This window comes from Jaculus jaculus, chromosome 1 (genome assembly GCF_020740685.1).
Source record: "Jaculus jaculus isolate mJacJac1 chromosome 1, mJacJac1.mat.Y.cur, whole genome shotgun sequence".
NCBI lineage: Eukaryota > Metazoa > Chordata > Mammalia > Rodentia > Dipodidae > Jaculus > Jaculus jaculus.
The window spans coordinates 294971250-294996563 of NC_059102.1; the positions used below are offsets into that span (position 1 = coordinate 294971250).

The 25314-nt window shown below is 44.1% G+C and overlaps 1 protein-coding gene across 2 annotated transcripts in view; it reads right to left on the minus strand.

Annotated features, from left to right (window-relative positions):
• Positions 1-13529, minus strand: part of Dhx9 (DExH-box helicase 9) — a 36789-nt gene extending 23260 nt beyond the window's left edge. Inside the window, exons 1-6 of one of the 2 annotated variants that reach the window (XM_045155046.1) lie at positions 13374-13529; positions 9130-9262; positions 6925-7065; positions 4032-4146; positions 2085-2197; positions 453-601 (exon numbers count right to left, since the gene is read on the minus strand). In XM_045155046.1, the coding sequence (XP_045010981.1) occupies positions 453-601; positions 2085-2197; positions 4032-4146; positions 6925-7065; positions 9130-9240 (629 nt within the window). In that variant the 5' untranslated portion in view covers positions 9241-9262; positions 13374-13529. Of the gene's footprint in view, positions 1-452; positions 602-2084; positions 2201-4031; positions 4147-6924; positions 7066-9129; positions 9263-13373 lie in introns of both variants that reach the window. The other variant, XM_004658725.2, reaches the window with a different exon arrangement.
• Between the last annotated feature and the right edge of the window lie 11785 nt (positions 13530-25314).

Sequence of the window (25314 nt, forward strand, 5' to 3'; positions counted from 1 at the left end):
TTAGCCTATAAACTTAACAGAAGAAAAAATTAGGCTACTTTAAACCACATCAAGATTGAGGCTATATTTAACATATTTTTAATGCATGAGTCTAAGAGGTGGCAACTTTCAAACAAGTGATATTTAGATCTAGGAACAAAGAAAACCCATTTAATTAAATTAAGAAAAAGCACTTAAAATTGCCTCTAATAACACTGTTGTGAACAAGTTAACCACCTCTAGCTGATGTAGACAATTAGCAACAAGCCACTCATTACTTGTGGCAGGTAACTTTTGCCTCAATGAGTCACCATGCAGATTTTTGCAGTTCTAAGCAAAAATCAGTTATAAATCATTAAATCTTAAAACAGTTGTCTTCATAATTCACCATCACAAAAAAAGATCAAATTTGGTTAATAATGAACATCCAAACAACCTTAACTTTTAAGAGGAAAAGAGTGAAACAAGCAAACCTGTTGTGATCAGGACCCACTTGGGTGTACTTATATTCTCCTTGGATCTTTTCTTTTTGGAAATACTGGTTCAGACGAGCCTTAGCATTTTCCAATGTCCAGTTCCCATGAAGCCCAGCATTTAAATCCACTTCTTCTGACTCTAAAGTCTGTGGAATCAATAATGATTAAATTTGGCTGCACCTTTTAAAAATTATCCATACTTCAAGATTTTGAACTGTATACTTATTCCATCCTTTACAATGTAAAAGGCCAGGTTTTTGCAGTTCTGAAACCTGCCCTGTGCATGCTAGGCAAGCTAATGAGCTGCATCTTCAAAATTTGAATTTTAGACTAGATCTCAACTACATATAGCTCAGGTTGGCCCAGACTTGCCATAATCCTTTCCCACATACCCAGGGATGAGATTACAAGAACTGGCAACAGTTTCAAACTAGTAGGAAAGCAGAAAGCACTGAGTTCTAGGCCACCAGAAATACAGACATGACCATGTCTCAAAATAGGCTAAACTACTATCACGACTGCATTTGGAGTCACAACTGAACAAGAACCAATTTTAGTCTACCTGTAAACCCTACTGCCCTAAACAAGCCTTTAAAATGCTGCAATATACCAAATTGTTCCCAAGATGTTAGGGAGAATGTGTCAATCTGGCTAGCCTTTGCTCTTGTCTCAGCCTTCCAAATGATAGAATCACCACATGCACTTGATTAGTTTTAATTTTATTTGAATTACTCAGCCTCTCAAGGGTGTTTGAATTAAAGGTGTGTGCCTTACTCACTTCCAAGGAGACCTTTAAGCAACTTAAATACTTATTTGGCTCCTCATTTGAACTAATCTTATCCTAGAAAAATCAAATTGTATATGATAGCTTAAGTTTATAATCATAGTTTTTGGGGTAAAGGGTAATAAAACCGGGAGTTTGCCAGGTGTGGTGGCACACACCTTTAGTCCCAGCACTGGGCAGAGGTAAAAGGATCACTGAGCGTTTGTGGCCACCCTGAGACTACAATAGTGAATTCCAGGTCAATGTGAGATAGAATGACATCCTACCTCGAGGATAAAAAAACAACAGGAATTCAAAATCTTTAGTTACATATGGATGCTACATAAGGCTGGGTTACATGAAACACTTTTTAAAAAATACGTTAAAAGGCTGGGTTACATGAAACACTTTTTAAAAAATACGTTAAAAGGGAGAGATGGCTTAGCGGTTAAGCGCTTGCCTGTGAAGCCTAAGGACCCCGGTTCCCCAGGTCCTACGTTAGCCAGATGCACAAGGGGGCACACGTGTCTGGAGTTCGTTTGCAGAGGCTGGAAGCCCTGGCGCGCCCATTCTCTCTCTCCCCCTGTCTTTGTCTGTCACTCTCAAAAAAAATTAAAAAAAAAAAAAACGTAAAAAGCCACATGTGATGGTGCCAGCTTTTAATCCCAACACTGGGAAAGGAGAGGATTGCTATGAGCTCAAGGCCATCATGAGGCCACATAGTAAATTGCAGGTCAGCCTTGGCCAGAGCAAGATCCCAACACACACTGACATAAGTAAAAAGACACATCACTTAACTCGTGAGTATCCTCAAACCTTGCTATAAAGTAAATCCCAAATGACAACACATGGTATGAGAGCCTTACCGCTTGTACTTCTTGCTCCTCCTTTCTTGTGTAGTAATCCTTTAAGTTTGCTCCTCGGTCCCAAGCGTTTCCAGAAGAATCAAAGTCAAGTGACTCATCTCCAGAATTATTCTCTGCTAAATATAATTAAAATAATTGTTAAGTTTGGTAAATCAAACCACAAATAACTGCTTAATATTTAAGTATTTCTTGGCTGGAGACATGCCTAAAGGCTTGAGGTTCTATTCCCAGGTATCCATGTTAGCCATAATTAATAGAAAACATTTTAAGTGTTACTACAAAACTGGACGTAATGTTGCATGCCTTTAATCCCAGGAAGCAGAGGTAGATGGACCACTATGAGTTCAAAGCCACCCTGAGACCACATAGGGAATCCCAGGTCAGCCTGGGTAGAGTTGAGACTCTACCTTGAAAAAAAATTTGTTCCTAATGTAGTTTTGATTTTGGTATCCTATGTTTAAAATTCCAAGGTTATAATTTGAAAAGAGTAATAAGTACAGCAGAAATATGTATTTCTAAATTGCAAATTTTAAGACTCCTATGAATTTACTGATTTGCAATGAAAGTAACTGACAATACAGCATGTATTTTATTTTTCACTTATTTGCATGCACGTGTATGGCCTTGGCAAGACCTCTTGCCCCTGTACAGGCATATTCAGTTAACTCTACACAGATGGATACAGAATTGATCCTGAGACTGGGAGATGGTTATTGCTTTTAATCCAACACACTGAAGCAGAAGTATAATCATTGAGTTGGAGGCCAGCCTCAGACTAGAGTGAGTTCCCTGTCAGGTTGGGCTACAGTGAGACCTGGCGGGTGGGGGAAGAGAGAGGCTGGATTCATATGAACCTGAGCCGGCTGACTTCACAAACAAGCATTTAACTACTGAGCTATGGCCCCATCCCATGGCATGTTTTAAATGCAGATTGTTGGTTGGAGAGATTGCACACTGGTTTAAGGCACTTGGCTGCCAAGCTTAACAACCCTGGTTCAATTCACCAGTACCCATGTAAATACAGCTATACAAGGTGGTGCCTGTATCTGTAGTTTGCAATGGCTAGATGTCCTGGCATATCCCTTTTTTATCTCTTCTATCTCTGCTTTCAAAAATAATGCAGATTATTTTAAATCCTAGCCAGACTTTGAGTCAACCCTGAGGACTACATAATGAATTACAGGTCAGCCTGGGTAGGTCAAGACCCTACCCCCTAAGAGGAAAAAAAAATCTAGAAACTTAGGGGCTGAAGAGATGGTTCAATGATTCAGTAAACATAGCAGCCCACATTTGATTCATCAGCACACACAAAAAACTGGATAAAGTGCATGTGGCATGTGAGTGGTGCCTATGGGAAGCCGAGCCAAGAAAATCCAGAAGCTTCTGGACTGTAACTATTGCACAAAGGAACAGTAACTATAAACAAAGGTGATCCTATCTCAAGCCGATGAAGGACACCTTGAATTGTCCTCAGACCTCCATAGTATGTGTATGCCTTGTAGCACATCATATTGATCCCATTACAAAAGCATGAGGACCATTTAGATCCCTGGCACCCATACAAAAGCTACATATTGGAGCTGGAGAAAAGGCTCAGCAAGTAAATAACGTAGACTGCAAAGCCTGATGGCAACAAGTTTAAATTCCCAGTACCCACATAAAGCCTGATGCACAATGTGGCACAATCACCTGGAGTTCATTTGCAGTGCAAAGGCCATGGTATGCCTATTCATTCTCCCTATGCTTTCACTACCTCAAACCAAATAATGACATAAAGAGCAACTCTGTACATCAACCTTGTGTACACACAAAGGAAAACAATGCCAGACGACTTTCCACTAAAACTGAAAAAATCTGCTGGCTATTCAAATTATAAAGATGGCCATTAATATTCTGCATCTGCCTTTCTGAGTTATTTAACTGTGTGCACCTATTCAGATACCTTACCTGCCTTAATAGCAAGATGGGGAGGAAGTGGTCCTCCCATAGATGATGGTAAACCTTCTCCAGTAGTCGCTGTGGTATCAGATGTTTCAGTAGTTGGGGTCGCAGTAGGTACAACCTACAAGCCAGAAAGTGAAGGATCAGTGCTTTGCCTTTCAGCGTGGAATTGAACTAGTAAATTCCATTTGAACTTCAAAATGACCCATGTATCAATCATTAACTCCTTGCCCACCATATTTTATTTCATGTAGTATTTTTAATCTTTCCTGTTTTTTTCCAATGGTATGGTCTCTTAATGATCCTGCCTACCTATGCCTCCAAGTGCTAGGAGATTGAAGTGTGTGCCTCCATACTGGACTTCCATCACTCAGTTTTTTTTTTAATTTTTTAAATTTTATTTGAGAATGACTGGGAGAGGGGGAGGGAGGAAGGTAGGGAGAGAAAGGGCACACCAGGGCCTACAGCCACTGCAAATGGAACTCCAGACACATGTGCTGCCTTGTGCATCTGGCTTATTTGGCCAAGGGGAATCAAGCCTTGAACTGTGATTCACCAGCAAAAACTTAAATGTTAAGCCATCTCTCCAAACCGAATTTATTTTTGGGGGGTTTTTGAGGTAGGGTCTCTCTCTAGTCCAGGCTGACCTGGAATTCACTCTAGAGTCTCAGGGTGGCCTTGAACTCGCTGTGATAATATCTCTGCCTCCCAAGTGCTGGGATTAAAGAGGTGTGCCACCACAACTGGCGAATTTAAATTTTTTAATTTATGGGCACATGTGTGGTCTGTGTGGACATACCAGGGTCTTTTGTCACACAGGAGTACCAGATGTGCCACTTTGTGTCTGCCTTAACATGGAGGCTGGAGAATTGCACCCAGGCTTTGCATGCCAAGTATCTGTTATCATCCAAGCCAGTTCAAAACCAATGCTTTTTGTTTTAAAAACAGCTTATGTGGTTTTTGGATGGCCATACGAAGCACAGCAGAGCATCGTACTGGCTTTCTCCACTGCTTTTTATTTTTAAGTTAGGGTCTCACTCTATCCCAGTTTGACCCTGAACTCACATGTGATCCTACTTACCTCAGCCAGATACATGTGCCACTTTTGTGCATCTGGCTTTATGTACTAGAGATTCAAACCCAGTTGACAAGTCTTTGCAAGCAAGTGCCTTTAATCTCTGAGCAATCTCTCCAGCCCCTTGATATATTTAAGGATATCCTAATAGCATATGGCCTTAACAAATTTGTGTCCCAATGAAAACAGATTAAGGAAAATATTTCATGACAGGACTTCTTAGGTGGGCATGGCTGTGGACCTTAAATACTAGCACTTGGGAGGGATTGCTCTGATTTTGAGGCCACTTTGAGACGCCACTGTGAATTCCAGGCCAGCCTGCAGTAGTGAGAACTTACCTCAAGAGGGAAAAAAAAGACAGGACTTCTTAATCTTAGTCAGAACCCAAATCCACTACCCACCTAGTGTGTCATTCTCTCCCCAACCCCACATAAAAAAGCAAGGCCAGTCTTGTTGGACTTTGTATTGGTTCTGGATACAGGCATAGCAATGCTATGAGTCTGAAGCCAGCCTGTGTGCAATTCCAGGTCAGAATGGGCTAGAGTGAGACCCTGCCTCAGAAAGTCTACCACACAACACTTTGTAAGTATAGGTAGTGTTTTAAAATATCCAGGTTATGCTGGGCTTTTAATCCCAGCACTTGGGAGGCAAAGAAAGGAGGATCACTGTGAGTTCCAGGCCACCCTGAGATTACACAATGAATTCCAGGTCAGCCTGGGCTAGAGCCCTGGCTTTGTGGTTAAGGAACTTGTCTGTGAAGCCAATGGGCCCAGCTTCAATTCCCCAGTACCTATGTGAGCTTAATGTTCCAAGAGGGCACACATGTCTGAAGTTTGTTTGCAGTGGCTGGAATTCCTGCCCAGCACATTTGTTCTCTCATAAATTACAAAAACATATTTTAAGACCAGTATTAGAGCCCAGCTCTTAAGTGGCTGAGGTAGGATCACTGATTTCAAAGCTAGCCTGGACCTCAAGAGTCCTAGGCCAACATGGACTAGACTGTGTGATCCTTCCGGAAAATGAATATCCTTACAACTGATCTTCATGGACTGCTATCCCCAAACTGTGTCTCTTGGGCTTCCAAGTTTTTGGCACTTGGAAAAGTACTAGAAATGAGAAGCCTTCTTAGGATTTATCTGTCAAGAAGACTACTTTAGTCCCTTGTCCCCCAATCTTAATTTAGGAAGGTTAGCAGTATCAGATTAAATGCAAAATTGACCACACCCAGACAATTACTACCATTTCCCTATGAACACTGGGGAAGAATTCAACAAATGTTCATTGATGACTGTATAAAAAACAGCTGCGGCCTGAAAAGATGGTGTATCAGTTAAATGCTTGCCTATGTCTTTGGACCCAAGTTTGATCTCTCTAGATCCCCAGCTAGCCAGATGCACAAAAGTAATACAAGCACATGGTCACATATGCCCACCTAGGTGGTGTAATTTAAGTGGCTGAGGCCCTGGCAAGCCAATTTGGTTTCCCTCTTATCTCTCAAAAAAAAAAAAAAAAGCATGATGGTCACTTTTAATGCCAGCACTAGGGAGGCTGAGGTAGGAGAATTGCCCATGATCTGGAATTCAGCATAAAACTAGAGTAACTTACAGGTCAGCCTAGGCCAGGGGCTGATGAGAAACCCTACCCTCCAAAAATTTTTAAAAACCTGACTAGGGTGTGGTGACCCACACCTTTAATCCCAGCACTAGAGAAGCAGAGGCAGGAGTTCCAGGCCATCCTGATATTACATAAACTGCATCTGGATTGAAAGTGCATCCCAGCAACCTGAGACTAACACACTTCAAGTGCTTGGCCATAAGTACTTACCCCAACAGCAGGGACTTCTTCACTCTTTACTTCATTTATTCGAACCAGATAGTTAACAAAGTCTCTGGCAGCATTGCTCTGTGCATCTTTTTTATTGGTGGAATTCCCCATGCCAGCATAATTAAATCCCTCTACTCGAACCTTAAAGAGTTGAGAAAAAAATGTATTAAAACTTAGCAATTCATGCATTCAAGAACTAAAAACTTAGCCAAGTATAACAAACATCTATATATTATATATGCACTAAAAGTAACATACCAAATACACTAAGTATCTATTGTAGTTTGAATGTAAATGTCCCCCTTAGCCTCAAGTACTGGATTAATCTTTTTAACCTAGCCCCCCTGCTGGTGAAGCCTCTGGGAAGGGGAGCTGAAAGAGGTGCCACTAGGGGCAGCTCTTGAGGCTCCTTATCTGCCTGCCAGCTGCCAAGCTTTTCTCCATTATGGCAAACCTTCCCCAGGAAACCTTAAGCCTTAAGTTGCTTCTGGTAAGAATTGCTATACTATTTTATAAACGCTGACCCAAAAATACTGAATCCGATATTCTCTTTAACATATTAACAAGCACCCCCCACTAAAATGTAGCTAAGGGCTGGAGAGATGGCTTAGTGGTTAAGGTGCTTGCCTGTGAAGCCTAAGGACCCCAGTTCGAGGCTCGATTCCTCAGAACCCATGTTAGCCAGGTGCACAAGGGGGAGCATGCATCTGGAGTTCGTCTGCAGTGGCTGGAGGCCCTGGCATGCCCTTTCTCGCTCGCTCTGACTCTTTCTGTGTCACTCTCAAATAAATAAAAATGAACAAAAAAATTTAAAAAAATAAAATGTATTCACTTTAAAAAAAAATGTAGCTAAATTACAGGGCATGGTGGCATGTGTCCTTAACCCCAGCAGTCCAGAAGCAAAGGTAGGTGGATCACCTTAAATTCAAAGCCACCCTGAAACTACATAGTGAATTCCAGGTCAGTCTGGGCTACAGTTAAGACCTAACCTCAAAAAAAAATTTTTTTTAATTCAACCTAAGACTAGAGACAGCTAGGTGTTTAAAGGTGCTGGCTTGCAAAGCTTGGTGGCCCAGGTTTAGATCCCCAATATCCATGTAAGATTGATGCATTTGCAGTGGAAGAGGCCCAGGAGTGCTGGAGATGGCTTAGGTGTTAAGTGTTTGCTTGTGAAGCCTATCAACCTGGTTAAATGCTCAATCCCCAGGACCCAGGTAAGCCAGATACACAAGGTTGCACATACATGTGGAGTTCATTTGCAGTGGCTGGAGGCCCTGGTGCACCCATTCTCTCTCTGCCTTTATCTGGGCTCTCAAATAAATAAAAATAAACCAAAAAGAGGCCCTTGAGTACACAATCCCCTCCCCCTCATTCTCCCTTCTTGCAAGTGGTAAGGTAAAAATGACTTTAGAGCTAGTTGTGGTTGTGCAGTCTTTTCCATTTAATCTCAGCACTTGGAAGGCAGTGGTAAGAGGATCCCTCCAAGTCTGAAGGCAGTGGTAGGTAGGAGGATCCCTCCAAGTCTGAGACCACATAGTGATTTCCAGATCAACCCGGACTACAGTGAAACCCCATCTCAAAAAGCCAAAAAGGAAATCCGTTTTATGGGCTGGAGAGGTGGCTTAGCAGTTAGTGTTTGCCTGCAAAGCCAAAGGATCCCAGAACACATGTGAGCCAGATTCACAAAGGGGTGCATGCATATGGAGTTAGTTTGTAATGGCTAGAGCCCCTGGCACACCCATCTCTCCCTCCCTCTGCCTTTCTCGCAAATAAATAAAATCTATTTTAAAATAAATAAAATCTATTTTATAATAAAGCCAGGGGTGGTGGGGAATGCCCTTAATCCCAACTGTGAGTTTGAGGTCAGTCACCCCCAGACTGTGTAGACTGTGTAGTGTATTCAAGGTCAGACTGGGCAACAAGACCTTACCTTGAAAAAAAAAACGGGATGGGGAGATTGCTCAATGATTAAAGGCATTTACCTGCAAAGCCCATTGGCTGGATTTGACTTCCCAGTACCCACATAAAGCCTGATACACAGAAACTAACACATGTATCTAGAGTTCTTGTACAGTCCACATACATTCTTTTTTCCTTCCCTTACAAATAAATATTATTCTTCCACAATGTACAGTAGATTGTTAACATTTTTCAAATGATATCAACCCCCAAATGCCCTTCATAAAGCAAACAGTATTTCAGTACCTCACACAAGAATTTCTGTCTGTTTTTGTTTCCTACTGCTCTAATCTCGTAAGATGGGGTCATCTTCCTTTTGCCACACCAGGCATAAAGAAAATTCTTAATGTCACCCATGGTTCACGTGCCTTCTTCAGACCTAAAAAAAAGTTAACATTGTGAGTAAAACCTAAAACAGTATCCAGAAATTACAGAAAAATCTTAAACTCAAGATATTCTAAAATGCTATCATCATCCTATGATATTTCAAGTACATTAAATAAAAAGATGGGAAAGAAATAGCCCCATTGTTTATCTTTGGAGAGTTCATTTTCAGCCTTTTGGTAGGGGGTAGTAGGACAGAGTCTCACTATTCCAGGCTAACCTCAATTTTCCTCCTCTGTAGCCCAGTTGACCTCCAGTTTATGGTGATCCTACCTCAGCCCCCAGAGTAGATTTTCATCTTTAAACACCTTAGTCCTAATTTGTGGTTTGCCTTATTTAATAGTATCCCAACAATGAAAAACATACAATTACTGTCTGTCCTTCACAGAAGAAATCAGTACCCATATAAGCTAGATGCACATGGGGTACATGTGTCTGGAGTTTATTTGCAGTGGCTAGAGGCCCTGACATGCCCATTCTGTCCCTCTTCTTACAAACTAAAAAACTTAATTTAAAATATCAAGAAGCAGCCTGGCATGGTGTGGTGACCCTACCTCGAAAAACCAAAAATCCAGATCAGCCTGGGCTAGACCCTACCTTGAAAAAAAACACAAAAAAATGAGTGTTGCATGGTGGCTCAGGCCTTTAATCCCACCACTTGGGAGACAGAGATAGGATTATGAGGCTAGCCTGAGACTGACCACAGTGAAAAGCAAATCAGCCTGGAACACTTTCTTGGAAAACAAAGTTAACATATACATTCCTGGGCTGGGAGATGACTCAGATGTTTCTTTAAACTTTCAAATTCTAACAGCCTTGGTTCAACTCCCCAGTACTCACAAGGTGATGCATGCACTACAGTTTTGCAGTGGACCTAGCCAGCACACTCTCAAATATTTTTACAAACTACTCCCCTGCAGGGAGTGATGGCTTCAACCATTAATCCCACCACTCTGGAGGAAGAGAGATAACAAAGAGTACTGGGATTAATGGCCCAGCCAATCTGACTTTTTTATATTTTACTTTGTGCTGGAGAGATGGTTTAGTGGTTAAGCCACGTGCCTAAGGACCCAGGCTGGACTCTCCAGGTTCCAAGTAAGCCAGATGCACAAGGTGGTGTTCGTTTGCAATGCCCTGATGCCCTGGCACACCCATTCTCTTTCCCTGCATCAAAAGAATATAAATATTTTAACTTGCATGCAGAGAGGGAGGGTGAATATGGGTGCACTAAGGCCTCCGAGCTACTGCAAAGAGCCACCTGCATAGTTACTGGGGGAATCAAACCCAGTCTTAGGCTTTTGTAGGCAAGTGCCCTAATTGTTGAGTCATTTCTCTGGCCCTTTAATTTTTTTTTATTTGCAAGCAGTTTCTGCTGTGACTTCTTTAAATCTCCCCTGAAATAGTTCCCTAGAACTGTTTTTCCACAAACAACCTGAGACCCTCCTTGGGGGGGGAATCCCCTTTCCTAGGATTTAGATCTACTCCTGACATTGTTGGTCAAGTTCAGTTGCCAGAATTTAGGTGTCATGGCTGACCTCTTCCTGAGCCAGAAGTTTAAATCCCACTATAGCACTGTTTCTTTTTTTTTTTAATTTTTTAAATTTATTTATTTGAGAGCGACAGACACAGAAAGAAAGAAAGATAGAGGGAGAGAGAATGGGCGCGCCAGGGCTTCCAGCCTCTGCAAACGAACTCCAGACACGTGTGCCCCCTTGTGCATCTGGCTAAGGTAGGACCTGAGGAACCAAGCCTCGAACCGGGGTCCTTAGGCTTCACAGGCAAGTGCTTTAACCGCTAAGTCATCTCTCCAGCCCAGCAGCACTGTTTTAAATATGTTTAAGAGGGGAGAAGCTGGGCATGGTGTTGCACGCCTTTAATCCCAGCACTTGGGAGGCCACAAGTAGGACTGCCTTGTGTTCAAGGAAAGGCTGAGACAACATAGTGATTTCAGGTCAGCCTTGGGCCAGAGTTGAGACCCTACCTTGAACTCCCCCTCCAAAAGCTGGGCGTGGTGACGCAGAGCAATCCCAGCATTTGGGAGGCATTTAAGTTAGGAGAACTGCTGTGAATTCCTTATCAGCCTGGTCTAGAGACCTTATCGCAAGGAAAAGAAAAAGAAAAAAGGAGGGGAGGGGAAGCCCTCATGGCTGCTGGTTTATCACTCCTTAAACTCCAGGTCCTAATAAGTCTCCATCCTCTTGGCCCAGCTGGGCTGAAGACAAGGGGAGAATCCTTTACCCCTACCCTCTACATGGCAGGAGCTGTGTATTCTCTTCCCTCTAAATCTGTTCACGTTTCTTCTAGGCCCACATGGGCTCTCAGACCACGTGGGTGCATTCATTTTCCCTCCCTTGGTTTTCTCCTTTCAAACTAAATGATAATGTTATCCGGTTAGGTTTGCCCAATTCTTCGGTTAAATACAAACAGAAACTTAAGGTTTGGAATTCAAAGATTTTCCCTGCATTTACTACAGACCCCGTATCAAGTTTCCCAGTATCCACAAAAGCCATATGCACAAGGTGGCGCATGCGTCTGGAGTTCCATTGTGGTGAAGGCTTTAGGGACCCCGTTCTACACTCCTCTAAAATTTAAAAAGAACTATCTTTGGCTGTAGAGATGGGGCTCAGCGATCAAGGGGACATGGCTTGTCCATAAAGCCTAACGAACAGATTTCGAGTCCCCAATAACCACGTGATGTACAATGACGCTAGCGGATGGTGTCCGTGGAGTGCCCATACTTTCTCCGCTTGCAAATATTAAGTATGTAAAGAGCCGGGGAAAGTGGCACACGCCTTTAGTCCCAGCACTCGGGAGGCCGAGGTAAGAGTATCTTGCGAGGTCGAGGCCACCCAGAGACTACATAGTGAATTTCAATGTCACCCATGGCTAGAGTGGGACCCTTCCTCGGAAAACATAAAAAATAAAAACTCCCTCTGGTCGTGCATAGTGCTCATGCCTTTAATCCCAGTAATCCCGAGGCATAGGTAGGAGGATCGCCTTGAGATCCTACACCTCGAACAAAAAATAAAATACGCCAGGCGCGGTGGCGCACGCCTTCGATCCCAGCACACGGGAGACAGACGTAGGAGGATCGCCATGAGTTCGAGGCCAGCGTGGGGCTACAGAGTGAATTCCAGGTCCGTTTGGGCTAAAGACCCTCCCTCGAAGCCCCCTCCCAAAATACCCCTTCTGCCGTGTGCGGACGCGCACGCCTTTTTAAAAATCCAGCACTCGGGAGTCAGAGGTAGGGGATCGCCGAGTCCGAGGCCACCCTAAGACTAATTACAGGTTAGCCTGGTTAGAGAAAAACTCTACCTCCGAAAAAACAATAAATAAATAAAAAAGAAACGCTCCTGCCTTCTCATGGATGTACAGTCTTTATACTTTCTCCTCTTAATCCCCTGAAGTCTCAAGTGAAACAAATAAAAGCCGGGCTGATTATGCCGGCCTCCCTCCAGTCACGTGGCCGGCCCCTCTTCCACCGCCAGGCTGCTCTCGGGCCTTCCGTCATGGCCGCCTTCCACGTCCTGAGGCCCAGGTACAGGCTCAGGTATCCCCGTTACTCGATGCCGTTACCCGAACGCCCGCCCTCCCCGGATCCTCTGAATCATGCAGACATTTTCCTCCGCGGGCTCCTCACGGCTCCCTCCCCCGCCGCCGCCCCCCCCCCACGCCGGGCGGCCGGCCCGCAGGGCGACGAGCGAGCACGAGGCGGGGGTTACTTCATCCCCGAGCCCGAGCGGCCCTCGCGTGATGCCCGGATGTAGGGCGCCGTGGCACTCGGGCTGTTACCACCCACGGGCGGCCCGCCGCGTGCCAGGCCCAAGGAGAAAGAGAGCGGCCTCGGCGAGCGGCCAACGGGACCGAGGAAAAGCCAGGGTCGGGTGTGGGTGAAGACCCGAGAGCCCGGAGGCCCGAGCCGCCTAAGTGCGCCACAACCCGGCCGGCCCTCAACCCCCGTAATCCGGGTACCCGCCGTCCGCCCGCCCCTCCCCCACCGCCGCCGCCCGCGCCTCACACAACAAAGGCCGCCGCAGAGCTGCGCAGCTACCGCCCGCCAGCCCGCCCGCTCGCCCAGCCCGGGGCCCACAACGTCCCCCTCTTACCGGCCTCCGCTTCTGCGTGCTCGAGAGCACTGCCCTTTCTTTAAAAGCGCAGCTCGCAGCTCCGATCTTCAACAAAGACGAGAGACAGACGCACCACCACCACCCCGCATGGAAGCAGCGGCGAAATGGCTCCGACCGCGGCTCCAGAGAGGTGGAGTCAACCAGTGCGCGCCTGCGCAGAAGAGGAGCTCGCGGGCCGAAGGCGCCGAAAGTGGGGGCGGGGCTGCAGCCACTTCCGGCCTCGAGCTCGAGGTCGCCCGGGAGATGGGTAGCGCCGAGTCCCTCGCGCGCAATTTCGCTACTTCCTGTCAGGAGTTTTGGCGCCTTTGAGCGTTTGTGGGAAGCTGCAGGGTGTGCGGCGTGGGGGTTTTTTGAGTTTTTTGAGAAGAGGCCTTGCTGGGTAGCCCAGACCGACCTCGAATTTGTGGCCATCTTCCTATCCCAGCCTCCCGAGAGCAAGACTTACAGTTATGCGTCACTACGCCTGGCGAATTTCCCTTATCATATGTAGATAGATTTTATATAAAATAAAACATTTTACATTTATGACCCCACAATTAATATCATAATGCCACCAAGGAGGGTCTCCAGGGTTACGGGAACTGGGCGAGTGGATTAAAAATAACTTCAAACATATGTTTTTTATTGTAGTTATTTTTCGAGGTAGGGTCTTTTGTTTAACCCAGGCTACCCTGAAACTCTATACAGTCTCAGGCTGGCCTCGAGCTCAGCCATCCTACCTCTGCCTCTCTAGTAATGAGGGCATTGGTCTCCACTCCGGCCTTTTGGATATTTATTTTACAAAAGGCAGCCTTTTTAAATTTTCTTTCAAAGTAGGGTTTCACTCTAGCCCAGGCTGACCTGGAGTTCACTATGTGGTGATTTCTCAGGTTGGCCTTGAACTCTTAGCAATCCTCCTACCTCTGCCTCCCCAGTGCTGGGATTAAAAAGGCGTGCGCCACCATGCCCACCTAAAAGGCAGCCTTTCAATCCCATCTGTAGTTTCTCCAAATATTTATCTTGAAATTTGCCCCCAAAATGCACTTTGGAATGGCATATTTAGGGGTGATTGAGGTTCCTTAGACTAGAAACTGCGGCCGGGCGTGGTGGCGCACACCTTTAATCCAGCAATTGGGAGGCACAGGTAGGAAGGAGAATTGCACTGAGTTCAAGGCCACCCTGAGACTACATAGTGAATTCCAGGTCAGCTTGGGATAGAGCAAGACCCTACCTGGATAAACAAAAAAAAAAGAGAGAGAGAGAGAGAGAGAGAGAGAGAGAGAGAGAGAGAGAATAGAAACTCAGCCAGGCCATGATAGCACATCTTTAAATCAAAATGCTGCAGGCAAACCAGACTGAATTCAGGCTTGCTTGGTCGACATAGGAAGATCCTGGTTATTTTGGGTTTGGTTTTTTTTTTTTTTTTTGGCTTTTCGAGGGAGGGTCTCGCTGTAGCCCAGGCTGACCAGGAATTCACTGTGTTACTAGTATCAGGGTGGCCTTGAATTCACAGTGATCCTCCTACCTCTACCTCCCCAGTGCTGGGATTAAAGGCATGCACCACCATCCTGTTCTAAAATGTGGGAGGGGGCCTGGGAGATTGCTTAGTGGCTAAGGCACTTGCCTGTTAAGCCAAAAGACCTAGGTTCACAGGACCCACATAAACCAGATGCACAAGGTGGCCCATGAGTCTGTAGTTAGTTTGTGGTGCCTAGAGCCCATTCTCTCTCTCTCTCAAATATTTGAAATAAAAATAAAAATATTTTCAACAAAATGTGGGAGGGGAGAAAGGAAAAACTTGGCTTACATAGCTGATGTAAATTGATATGTGATATCCTTTCTACCTGAGTTGATTTTTTTTTTTTTCTTTTTGGGGTAGAGTCTCACTGTAACCCCAGGCTGACCCGATGGAATTCACTATGTTGTTCCAGGCTGGCTCTAACTCATAACGATCCTCCTTCATCTGCCTCCTGAGCACTGGGATTAAAGACATGCCTGGCTTGCCCAAGATCTTTAAATATTTGTTTATTTATTTATTTGAGAAAGAGGCAGATAGAAAGAAATGGGCGTGTCAGCGCCTCCAGCTGCTACAAATCAACTCTTTCTGCAGCTGGCCTTTAACGGGTCCTGGGGAATTGAACCTGAGTCCTTTGACTTTGCAACAAGCACCAGAACCACAAAGCCAATCTCTCCAGCAACCCCCCCCCTTTTTTTTTAACATCCAAGATCCTTTAACAGGAAATTGAGATCTGGGAGAGTCTGACTCCTGACCTAGCTGGAAGTGACCACAGATGGTAATCACCTGGAAGATTCGTCTGCAGAAGAAGTCCACCCTAGATCCTCCTCTCCACCTTTACCACAAACTACTAGAGCACTCCCCGCCCACCCCTAAAATTCCCTGTGGATAATATCAACTGTGGAGTCTTCCTTTGAGTCATATTTTTCCAATAACTGGATTTTTGTTGTTGTTTGTTTTTCTTTTTCATTGTTTTTGCCAGGCTGGGTATTAGCTGAGGGCCTTATGCATGCTGGTCAAATGACCTTCCACTAACCTACACTCCAAACTCAGCCTATTTCCCCCTATTCATTTGCCTATTGTCAGTTTATTTCATAGATTAAAATGACCTAGGGGTTGAGGGTGAAAGGGAGGTGGAGTGCTTGCTTTCTGTGCCTAAGGCCACACAAACAAAACGATTATAACTTCTAAAGGAAGAACATATTTAAAACTCCACAGGCATGAGCAGGCATGGTGGCACAGGTCTTCAATCCCAGCACTTGGGAGGCCTGAGGTAGGATGGTGAGTTGGAGGGCACCCTGAGCTACAGAGTGAGTTCCAGGTCAACTGGGACTAGCGTAAGACCCTGATTTAGGGGGGAAAAAAAAAACCTTTCTGGGATGGGAAGGTGGATTAGTGATAAGCCAAATGACACAAGTTCACTTCCCCAGGACCCATGTAAACCAGCTGCACAAGGTGGCACATGCATCTGGAGTTCCTGTGCAGCAGCTGGAGGCCCTCACATGACCACTCTCTATCTGTCCTTTTCTCTCTCTCTCTCTCTCTCTCTCTCTTTCTCAAATAAATAAAAACATTAAAAAAAAAAAACTTTCCCAGGCTCTGAATGTTGTTAGTTTATGATAGAAGAAATTTAACAAACCAGGCCTAGAGGATACTCTGAAACAGTTTCTACTGTACAAGCTTTGCCAGGGAGTCAGCATGACCCTGAGTCTCCTCCCTATCTATGTTATCTGGTTAGTACAACCATAGGCACAAACACCCCTGAACAAACAGCTTGCTGTTCTGCATTTTTATGTTCTTATCACTGATTTATTGCTAAGGAAATTTCTGTTTGTGTCCCAAAATCACAACCTTGAGCCAGGCATAATAGTGGCTTGATCCCAGCAGGTAGGAGGATCCCTGTGAGTCCAAGGCCACCCTGAGACTACATAGTGAATCCCAGGTTAGCCTGGGCTAGAGGGAAACCCTACCTCAAAAAAAAAAAAAAAAAAAAAAGAGAAAACTCATGTAACCTTAGAAATCCTGTAACCCACCAATGGTATAATGAATTCAAGATGATGCCAAACTGCCTGCCACACTATCTACAAACTCCCCCTAGCTATCAGAGCTCAGTACTGTGACTTTGGATGTTATTCCCCTGAGTCCATGTCAACATGAGTAAATTTTCTGACTCTCCACTCTCTCTCTGCTCCTGTGAGCCTCAGTTTCCTGTATCAAGCTCTGCCAGAGTGCTTGCAGAGCATGCAGAGGCTTGATTTATTCCTCAGCTCTGAAAGAGAGCAGGTGGAAACCACTTTTGCTTTCTGTCCCTAATCCTTCTGTTATAGTTCTGTGTGTGTGTGTGTGTGTGTGTGTGTGTGTGTGTGTGTGTGTGTGTGGTTTTTCGAGGCAGGGTCTTGCTCTAGCCCAGGCTGACGTGGAATTCACTGTGTAGTCTCAGGTTGGCCGCCCCAGTGGAGTGCTGGGATTAAAGGCATGTGCCACCACGCCCGGCTTCCTTCCGCTATAGTTCTAAGGAACCATCGCTTTCACATGGTATTATAAATGGCTTCTTCCTCTCAGGTCACGTGAATTGACCGACAGAAAAGTAATGTGTCTGTGAATAAACTAGAGAAGTTAAGCTCAGGAAGCCCCATAACAATTTATCAAGATGAAACAACGGTGATTTTTAAAATATTTCATTTTGAGCCAGGAGTGGTGGCGCACGCCTTTAATCCCAGCACTTGGGAGGCAGAGGTAGGAGGATCGCAGTGAGTTCAAGGCCACCCTAAGAATACATACTGAATTCCAGGTCAACCTGAGCTAGAGTGAGACCCTACCTCGAAAAACAAAAACAAACAAAATATTTTGGGGGGGGGCAGGTGTGGTGGTATACACCTTTAATACCAGCACTCGGGAGGCAGAGATAGGCAGAGCTGTGAGTTCAAGGCCACCCTGAGACTACATAGTGAATTCCAGGTCAGCCTGGGTCAGAATAAGACCCTACCTTGAAAAATAAAATATATATATATATATATTTAATTAATTAATTTATTTGAGAGAGAGAGAGAATGGGTGCATCAGGGCTTCTAGCCAGTGTAAATGAACTCCACATGCATGATTCTGGTTTATGTGGGTACTGAGGAATTGAATCTGGGTCCTTTGGCTTTGCAGGCAAGTGCCTTCATTGCTGCTGAAAACATCCCTCCAGCCTAACAGCGATTTTTTATTTTTTTCTTTTTCTGAAGTAGGGACTTCCTCTATCTCAGGCTGACCTAAAAGTCACTATGTAGTATCAGGGTGGCCTTGAACTCATGGTGATCCTCCTACCTCTGCCTCTCCAGTCCTGGGATTAAAGGCGTGCACCACCACACCTAGCTCAACAGTGATTTTTTTTTTTTTTTAATATTGTTCAGCTGGGCATGGTGGACCATGATGCCTTTAATCCCAGCACTCCAGTGGCAGAGGTAGGAGGATTGCTGTGAGTTCAATGCCAGCCTGGGACTATAGAGTAAATTCCAGGTCGGTCTAAGCTACAGTGACAGTAAGAACAACCTGAGGGGGGAATATATGTATAATTTTATTTATTTGAGAGCGTATGAGTTCCCTAGAACCTCTTGCCTAGTCAAACTAATTCCAGATTTATGCACCACTTTGTACATCTGGCTTTACATGGGTGCTGGGAATCAAACATGGCTGGCAGGCTTTGTAAGTGCTTTTAACCCCTGAGCTACCTCCAAGCTTGAGAACAGTGATTTTTAGAAAAATGCTCTGACCAGGCATGGTGGTGCACATCTTTAATCCCAGCACTCTGGAGGCAGAGGTAGGAAGATCACTGTAAATTCGAGGTCAGCCTGAGCTAGAGTAAGACCCTACTTTGAAAAACCAAAAGAAAGAAAGAAAGAAAGAAAGAAAGAAAGAAAGAAAGAAAGAAAGAAAGAAAGAAAGAAAGAAAGAAAGGAAGGAAGGAAGGAAGGAAGGAAGGAAGAAAGAAAGAAAGAGAAGAAAATACTCTATCAAGAGGATTTCCTGCTGCCTGCCTAGTGTCTTATTTTAACCCATTAGTGTCCCATAAAAGGTCTTCCCAGCCCTGAACCTTCCCCAATATGGAAATTTGAGACAGAAGTCACCCCTATTTTCCTAGGGCACAATTTTGATTATTTCCACTAATTTCTGTCTCTCGAGCTTTTTGGTAGAATAACAAACAGTATGAGCCTTATTCCAGTAACAGCATTGCACAAGAGGAGAACAAAGAAGAGTGAGAGTAGGAAGAAGAGCTGAAAATGATGGTATATGTCTATAATCCCAGCACTCAGAAGGCTAAAGCCAGAGTGTTGTTACAATTTCAAAGGCAACTTGGTCTACATAGGGAATTCCAGGCCAGGCATGGGAGGAGGAGGACTCCTTGGGTCCGTAATGTAAGGGGATTGTTATAACTCCCATCACCTTAATGTGTCCTCAGGGGTGGGCTCTGGCCAGATGCTCTGCTCCACAGGCCCAGTTGGAAAGAAGCACCTTGTAACGACTGAGCCATCTTCCATACCATAGGCCAAGATGGACTGTCTGAAGGAGATTGTAATCTTATGTTTTGTGCAGTTTGGGTTGTTATGTTCCTAACTGGGGCTAGAAGTAAAATTCACATTCTATTCTGACCAGAAGGAAGTAAGGTTTTCATTAATGGCCTCAACAAGCCTTGATACCTCCACCTTCTTCATATATATAATGTTGTTTTTAATTTGTGAGAGAGAATGGGCATGCCATTAACCACTGCAAACAAACTCCAAACACATGCTGCATCTTGTGCATATGGTTTACATGGGTCCTGGGGAATTGAACCTGGGTCCTTAGTCTTCTCAGGCAAGGGACTTAACCACTAAGCTATCTCTTCAGTCCCTAATTTATTTATTTATTTTAAATTAATAATTTTTTTTTTTTTTTTTTTGGTTTTTTGAGGTAGGGTCTCACTCTGGCGCAGGCTGACCTGGAATTCACTATGTAGTCTCAGGGTGGCCTCGAACTCATGGCGATCCTCCTACCTCTGCCAACCGAGTGCTGGGATTAAAGGCATGTGCCACCACGCCCGGCTAAATTAATAATTTTTAACATATATATACAGTTATTTAATGACAACTTCTATACTTACAGACAACAGATCATGGTATTTCCCTCCCCTCCCCCACTTTCCCCTTCATAATTTTGCTCACTGTCATATCCCCTCCTTCTCTCCATTAGTCTCGCTTTTAATTTGATGTCATCATCTTTTTCTCCTATTATGAGGGTCTTGTGTGGGTATTGCTAGGCACTGAGAGGTCTTGGATGTTGAGGCCAAATTCAGTCCGGACAGTTGTATGCAAAAAGTGGTACCCATCCTTTGGCTCTTACATTCTTTCTGCCACCTCTCTGCAATGGACCCTGAGCCTTGGAGGGTGTGAGATGTTTCCGTGCTGGACACTCCTCTGACCCCTCTTCTCAGTACTGTGTTGCCTTTTGGGTCATCTCAATGGTCATCACCATATGAAAAGTGAAGCTTCTCTAACCAGAAGTGAGATTGGCATTAATATGTGAGTATGAACATTAAGTGCAGTCCTTTCAGGGCAATTTGGTGAGAGTAATATATGCATTTATTCAGACAAGAGCTGGCTTTATACCCCTAAAACTCATGACCTCCCCTGCCATAGGCTTTTGATTAGGTTTTCAGTACCAGGCATGTATTCCCTCCCACAGAGTGGGCCTTCAGTCCAATGAGAGAGCAATTGGTTTCCCCCAGAGCAGACATGCCACTATTGCACTCATTCAGTCATTTAGCCTGTCTGGCCAAACTTGAGGTTTCCAGTATCCACTGTTTTCACCACTGATAACATCTGTCTCCCATAAGACTGCATACAGTGTGCAGCTTTTTCCAGCTTTCAGTTGGCTGGGCTACAGGGAGAAGGTTTTCTGCTCAGCACCAACTTGATTTCTCAGTGACTTTGCTGCTCAGGCATGTGAAGTCTTCAGCAACAGGGTCTTACCATCTCTTTCTCATGGGAAACCAAGGGCCTTGGCAATAGCCTATAATGTTTTGGAGGCAACAGGGACCTCCCTGGCCAATAACTCACTGGCAGGTATCCCAATCTATGGCTTCTGGATGTGCCATTATTTGAGAAAGTAGATTTTTGTATGTCTTATTCAGAATATCTTGAATTTTGGTTGACCATCCCCCATCTTTCTTTTATACAATCTCTTCCCCTGACCTCGCTTAGGCCTTTCCCCTACCTGTGATCTGTTCTTCCACTTACATATATATACAATACCATCCCCTTAAGACCTTCCCTCTCCTCCCTCCCTTATAGCCTTTTTCTAGTTTATGGGCCTCTGCTACTGATTTTTGGTTCCAGATCACACACAAGTCTATATATTTGTAGCTAGGATTCACATATAAGAGAGAACATGTCATTTGTCACCAGGCCTGGCTAGCCAGGTACTTTTGTTTTACCATGATGTCTTCTGCTATGTTTCTTTTCTTTTTTGTTGATGTTTTGTTTTTGAGTCAGTGTCTCACTCTGGCTCAACCCGACCTGGAATTCACCCAGTAGCCCAGGCTCACTTCAATCACAGTAATCCTCCTTCCTTGGCCTCCCAAGTGCTAGAATTAAAGGTGTAAGCCACTATACCCAAAACATTGTTGAATATTAACTTTTATGAATTACTGTTATAGTGTTTAAACTTGGATATGGACTTGTAAAAAAAAAAAGAGAGAGAACATGTGAAGTTTGGCTTTCTGGGCCTGGGTTACCTCACTTAGTATAATTCTTTCCAGATCTATCCATTTCCCTGCAAATTTCATAATTTACTTTTTCTTTATCTCTGAATAGCACTCCATTATATACCAATTTCTATTATCCCTTCATCTGTGGATGGACATCTAGGCTGGTTCTATTTCCTAGCTATTGTGTATAGAGCAGCAATAAATATTGCTGTGCAAGTATCTCTAAGGTAGTGAGAAAGAGTCATTGGGATATATGCCTACGAGTGCTATAGCTGGATCATATGGCAAATCTATTTTTAGCTGTCTCAAGAACCTCCACACTGATTTCCACAATGGCTGTACCAGATTACATTCCCACCAACAGTACAGAAGGGTTCTTCTTTTACCACATCCTTGCCAACATTTATTGTCTTTTTTTTTTTTTTTTTTTTTTTTTTGATTTTACGAGGTAGGTTCTCACTCTAGCCCAGGCTGACCTGGAATTCACTATTGCGCCACCACACCCGGCTTATCGTTTGTTTTCTTGATGGTAGCCATTCTGATGGGAGAGAGATAGAATCTTAAGGTAGTTTGAATTTGCATTTCCCTAATGGCTAAGGATGTAGAACATTCTTTAGATGTTTATATGCCATCTGTATTTCTTCTGCTTCTTTTTTTTTGGTGGGGGGGACTTTCGAGGTAGGGTTTCACTCTAGCCTAGGCTGACCTGGAATTCACTCTGCATTCTCAGGGTGACCTCAAACTCATGGCGATCCTCCAACTCTGCCTCCCAAGTGCTGGGATTAAAGGTGTGCGCCACCACTCTCTAATTAGGTCCATAGCCCATTTTTTGACTGGGTTGTTTGACTTCTTATTGTTTTTTTTTTTTTTTTTTTGAGTTATTTGTATATTCTGGATGTTAATCCTGTGACAGTTGTATAGCTGGCAAAGATTTTCTCCCATTCTGCAGGTTGTTGCTTTGCTCTATTCACAGTGTCTTTTGCTGTACAAAGGCTTTGTAATTTCATGGGATTCTAACAGTTGATTAGTGGTTAGGGTAGGGTCTTGCTTAGCCCAGGCTGATCTGGAATTCATACAGACTATGTAGTTGCAGGCTGGCCTCGATCTCACAGCAATCCTCTTCCTACCTCTGTCTCCCAAGTGCTGGGATTAAAAGCATGCACCACCGTCTGGAGAGATGGTTTAGCTTTAAAGGCATTTGCCTGCAAACCGGATCCCGGTTTGATTCTCCAGGACCCACGTAAGGGGCACATGCGTCTGGAGTTCGTTTGCAGTGGCTGGTGTGCCCATTCTCTCCCCCTCAAACAAATAAATAATTTTTTTTTTAAAGCATGCACCACAAGGTGGCAGAAAGAATGTAAGAGCCAAAGGAAGGGTAAAATTCCTTACAATGCATTCTTCCAGATACAAAATGGCCTGGAAATCCAAGACCTCACAGTGCCTGACACTACCTACCTAAGACCATCATAATAGGAGAAAAAGATGATGACATCAGAATAAAAGAAAGACTGATTGAGAGGGGGGAGGGGATATGATGGAGAGTGGAGTTTCAAAGAGGAAAGTGGAGGGAGGGAGGGAATTACCATGGGATATTGTTTACAGTTATGGAAGTTGTCAATAAAAAAAGAGAGAGTGGGGGGGAGGGGGGATTACCATGGGATTTTTGTTATAATCATGGAAAATGTTAATAAAAATAAAAATAAATATTTTTTAAAGAGAGAGAGAGAAGAAATAAAGCATGCACCAACACCACACCTGGCTCATATGCTATTTTAATTTTTTATTTATTTATTTTTTATGTGGTAGGGTCTCCCTCTAGACCAGGCTGACCTGCAGTTCACTGTGTAGTCTCAAGGTGGGCTCAGACCCCTGGCAATCCTTCTACCTTTGCCTCCCAAGTGCTGGGATTAAAGACATATACCACCACGCCTGGCTTAAAAAAATAAAAATAAAAAAGAAAGTATTTAGCCAGGTGCGGTGGTACATGCCTTTAATCCAGAGGTAGGAGGATCACTGTGAGTTCTAGACTATATAGTGAATTCCAGGTCAGCCCTGGCTAGAGCTAGACCCTACTTCGAAAAAACAACAACAAAATTGTTTATTTGCAAGCCGAGAAAAAGAAAGTGGGGCATGCCAGTGCCACCTTCTGCTGAAGGAACTCCATATGTATGTGCTACTCTGCATCTGGCCGTATGTGAGTACTGAGGAATCAATCCCAGGCCAGCACCTTAACCTCTGTTAAATTTTGACCCTAGTACTTCCCATTGTCAATCATTCTAAATCTAAGGGCTGGAGAAATAGCTTAGTGGTTAAGACACTTGCCTGCAAAGCCAAAGGACCATGGTTCAATTCTCTAGGACCCACGTAAATCAGATTCACAAGGTAGCACATGCATCTGGCATTCATTGGCAGCAGCTGCAGGCCCTGGCATGCCCATTCTTTCTCTTTCTCTTTCTCCCTATATATCTATCTCTATCTGCCTCTCTCTCTCAAATAAATAAGTAAATAAATAAAATAAAATATGGGGCTGGAGAGATGGCTTAGTGGTTAAGTGCTTGCCTGTGAAGCCTAAGGATCCCGGTTCAAGGCTCAATTCCCCAGGACCCACGTTAGCCAGATGTGCACAAGGGGGCGCATGTATCTGGAGTTCGTTTGCAGTGGCTAGAAGCCCTGGTGCGCCCATTCATTCTCTCTCTCTCTCTCTGCCTCTTTCTCTCTGTTGCTCTCAAATCAATAAATTAAAAAAAAAATCTAAAGTGGGAGACTGTGAAAGAAAAATAACTTTTTTTTTATTTTTATTTTTATTTTTTTGGTTTTTCGAGGTAGGGTCTCACTCTGGCTCAGGCTGACCTGCAATTCACTATGTAGTCTCAAGGTGGCCTCGAACTCACAGTGATCCTCCTACCTCTGCCTCCCAAGTGCTGGGATTAAAGGCGTGCGCCACCATGCCCGGCTCGAAAAATAGCTTTTTTTTGAAAATAACTTTTATTCCTGGATTTAGGAATTGCAATTCAGAATATAGAAGGGAAACTTTGTACTGGTTGGGTGTGTTAAACACTGATAAAGGCATGGTGGTACACACCTTTAATCCAGGCATTCCAGATGCCGAGGTAGTAGGATCACTGTGAGTTTGAGGCCAACCTGGGGCTGGAGTGAGACCCTACCTCAAAAACCAAAAAACAACACAAAAATAAGAGCTGGAGAGATGGCTTAGCAGTTAAGACACTTGCCTGCAAAGCCAAAGGATCCATGTTTGATTCCCCAGGACCCATGTAAAACAGATGCACAAGGTGGCATATGCATCTGGAGTTTATCTGCAGCAGCTAGGGCCCTAGCATGCCAATTCTCTTTCTCAAATAAATAAAAATAAATCAATAAAATGTTAAAAAAAACAAATAAATAAAACCTGCCGGGCATACACCTTTAATCACTACAGCACTTGGGAGGCAGAAGCCTTTGTCTCAGGTGGCCTCAAACTCACAGAGATCCTCCTACCTCTGTCTCCCCAGGGCTGAGCTGATTAAAGGTGTTCACCACCATGCCTGGCAGTTGTTTTCGTTTTTCTTTTTAATCATTTCACTACATCTTTATTATTATTATTATTATTATTATTATTTTATTGTTATTTTTACAAACTTAAACTCAGATTCCCGACATTTTTAGTTTTTTGAGGTAGGGTCTCACTCTAGCTCAGGCTG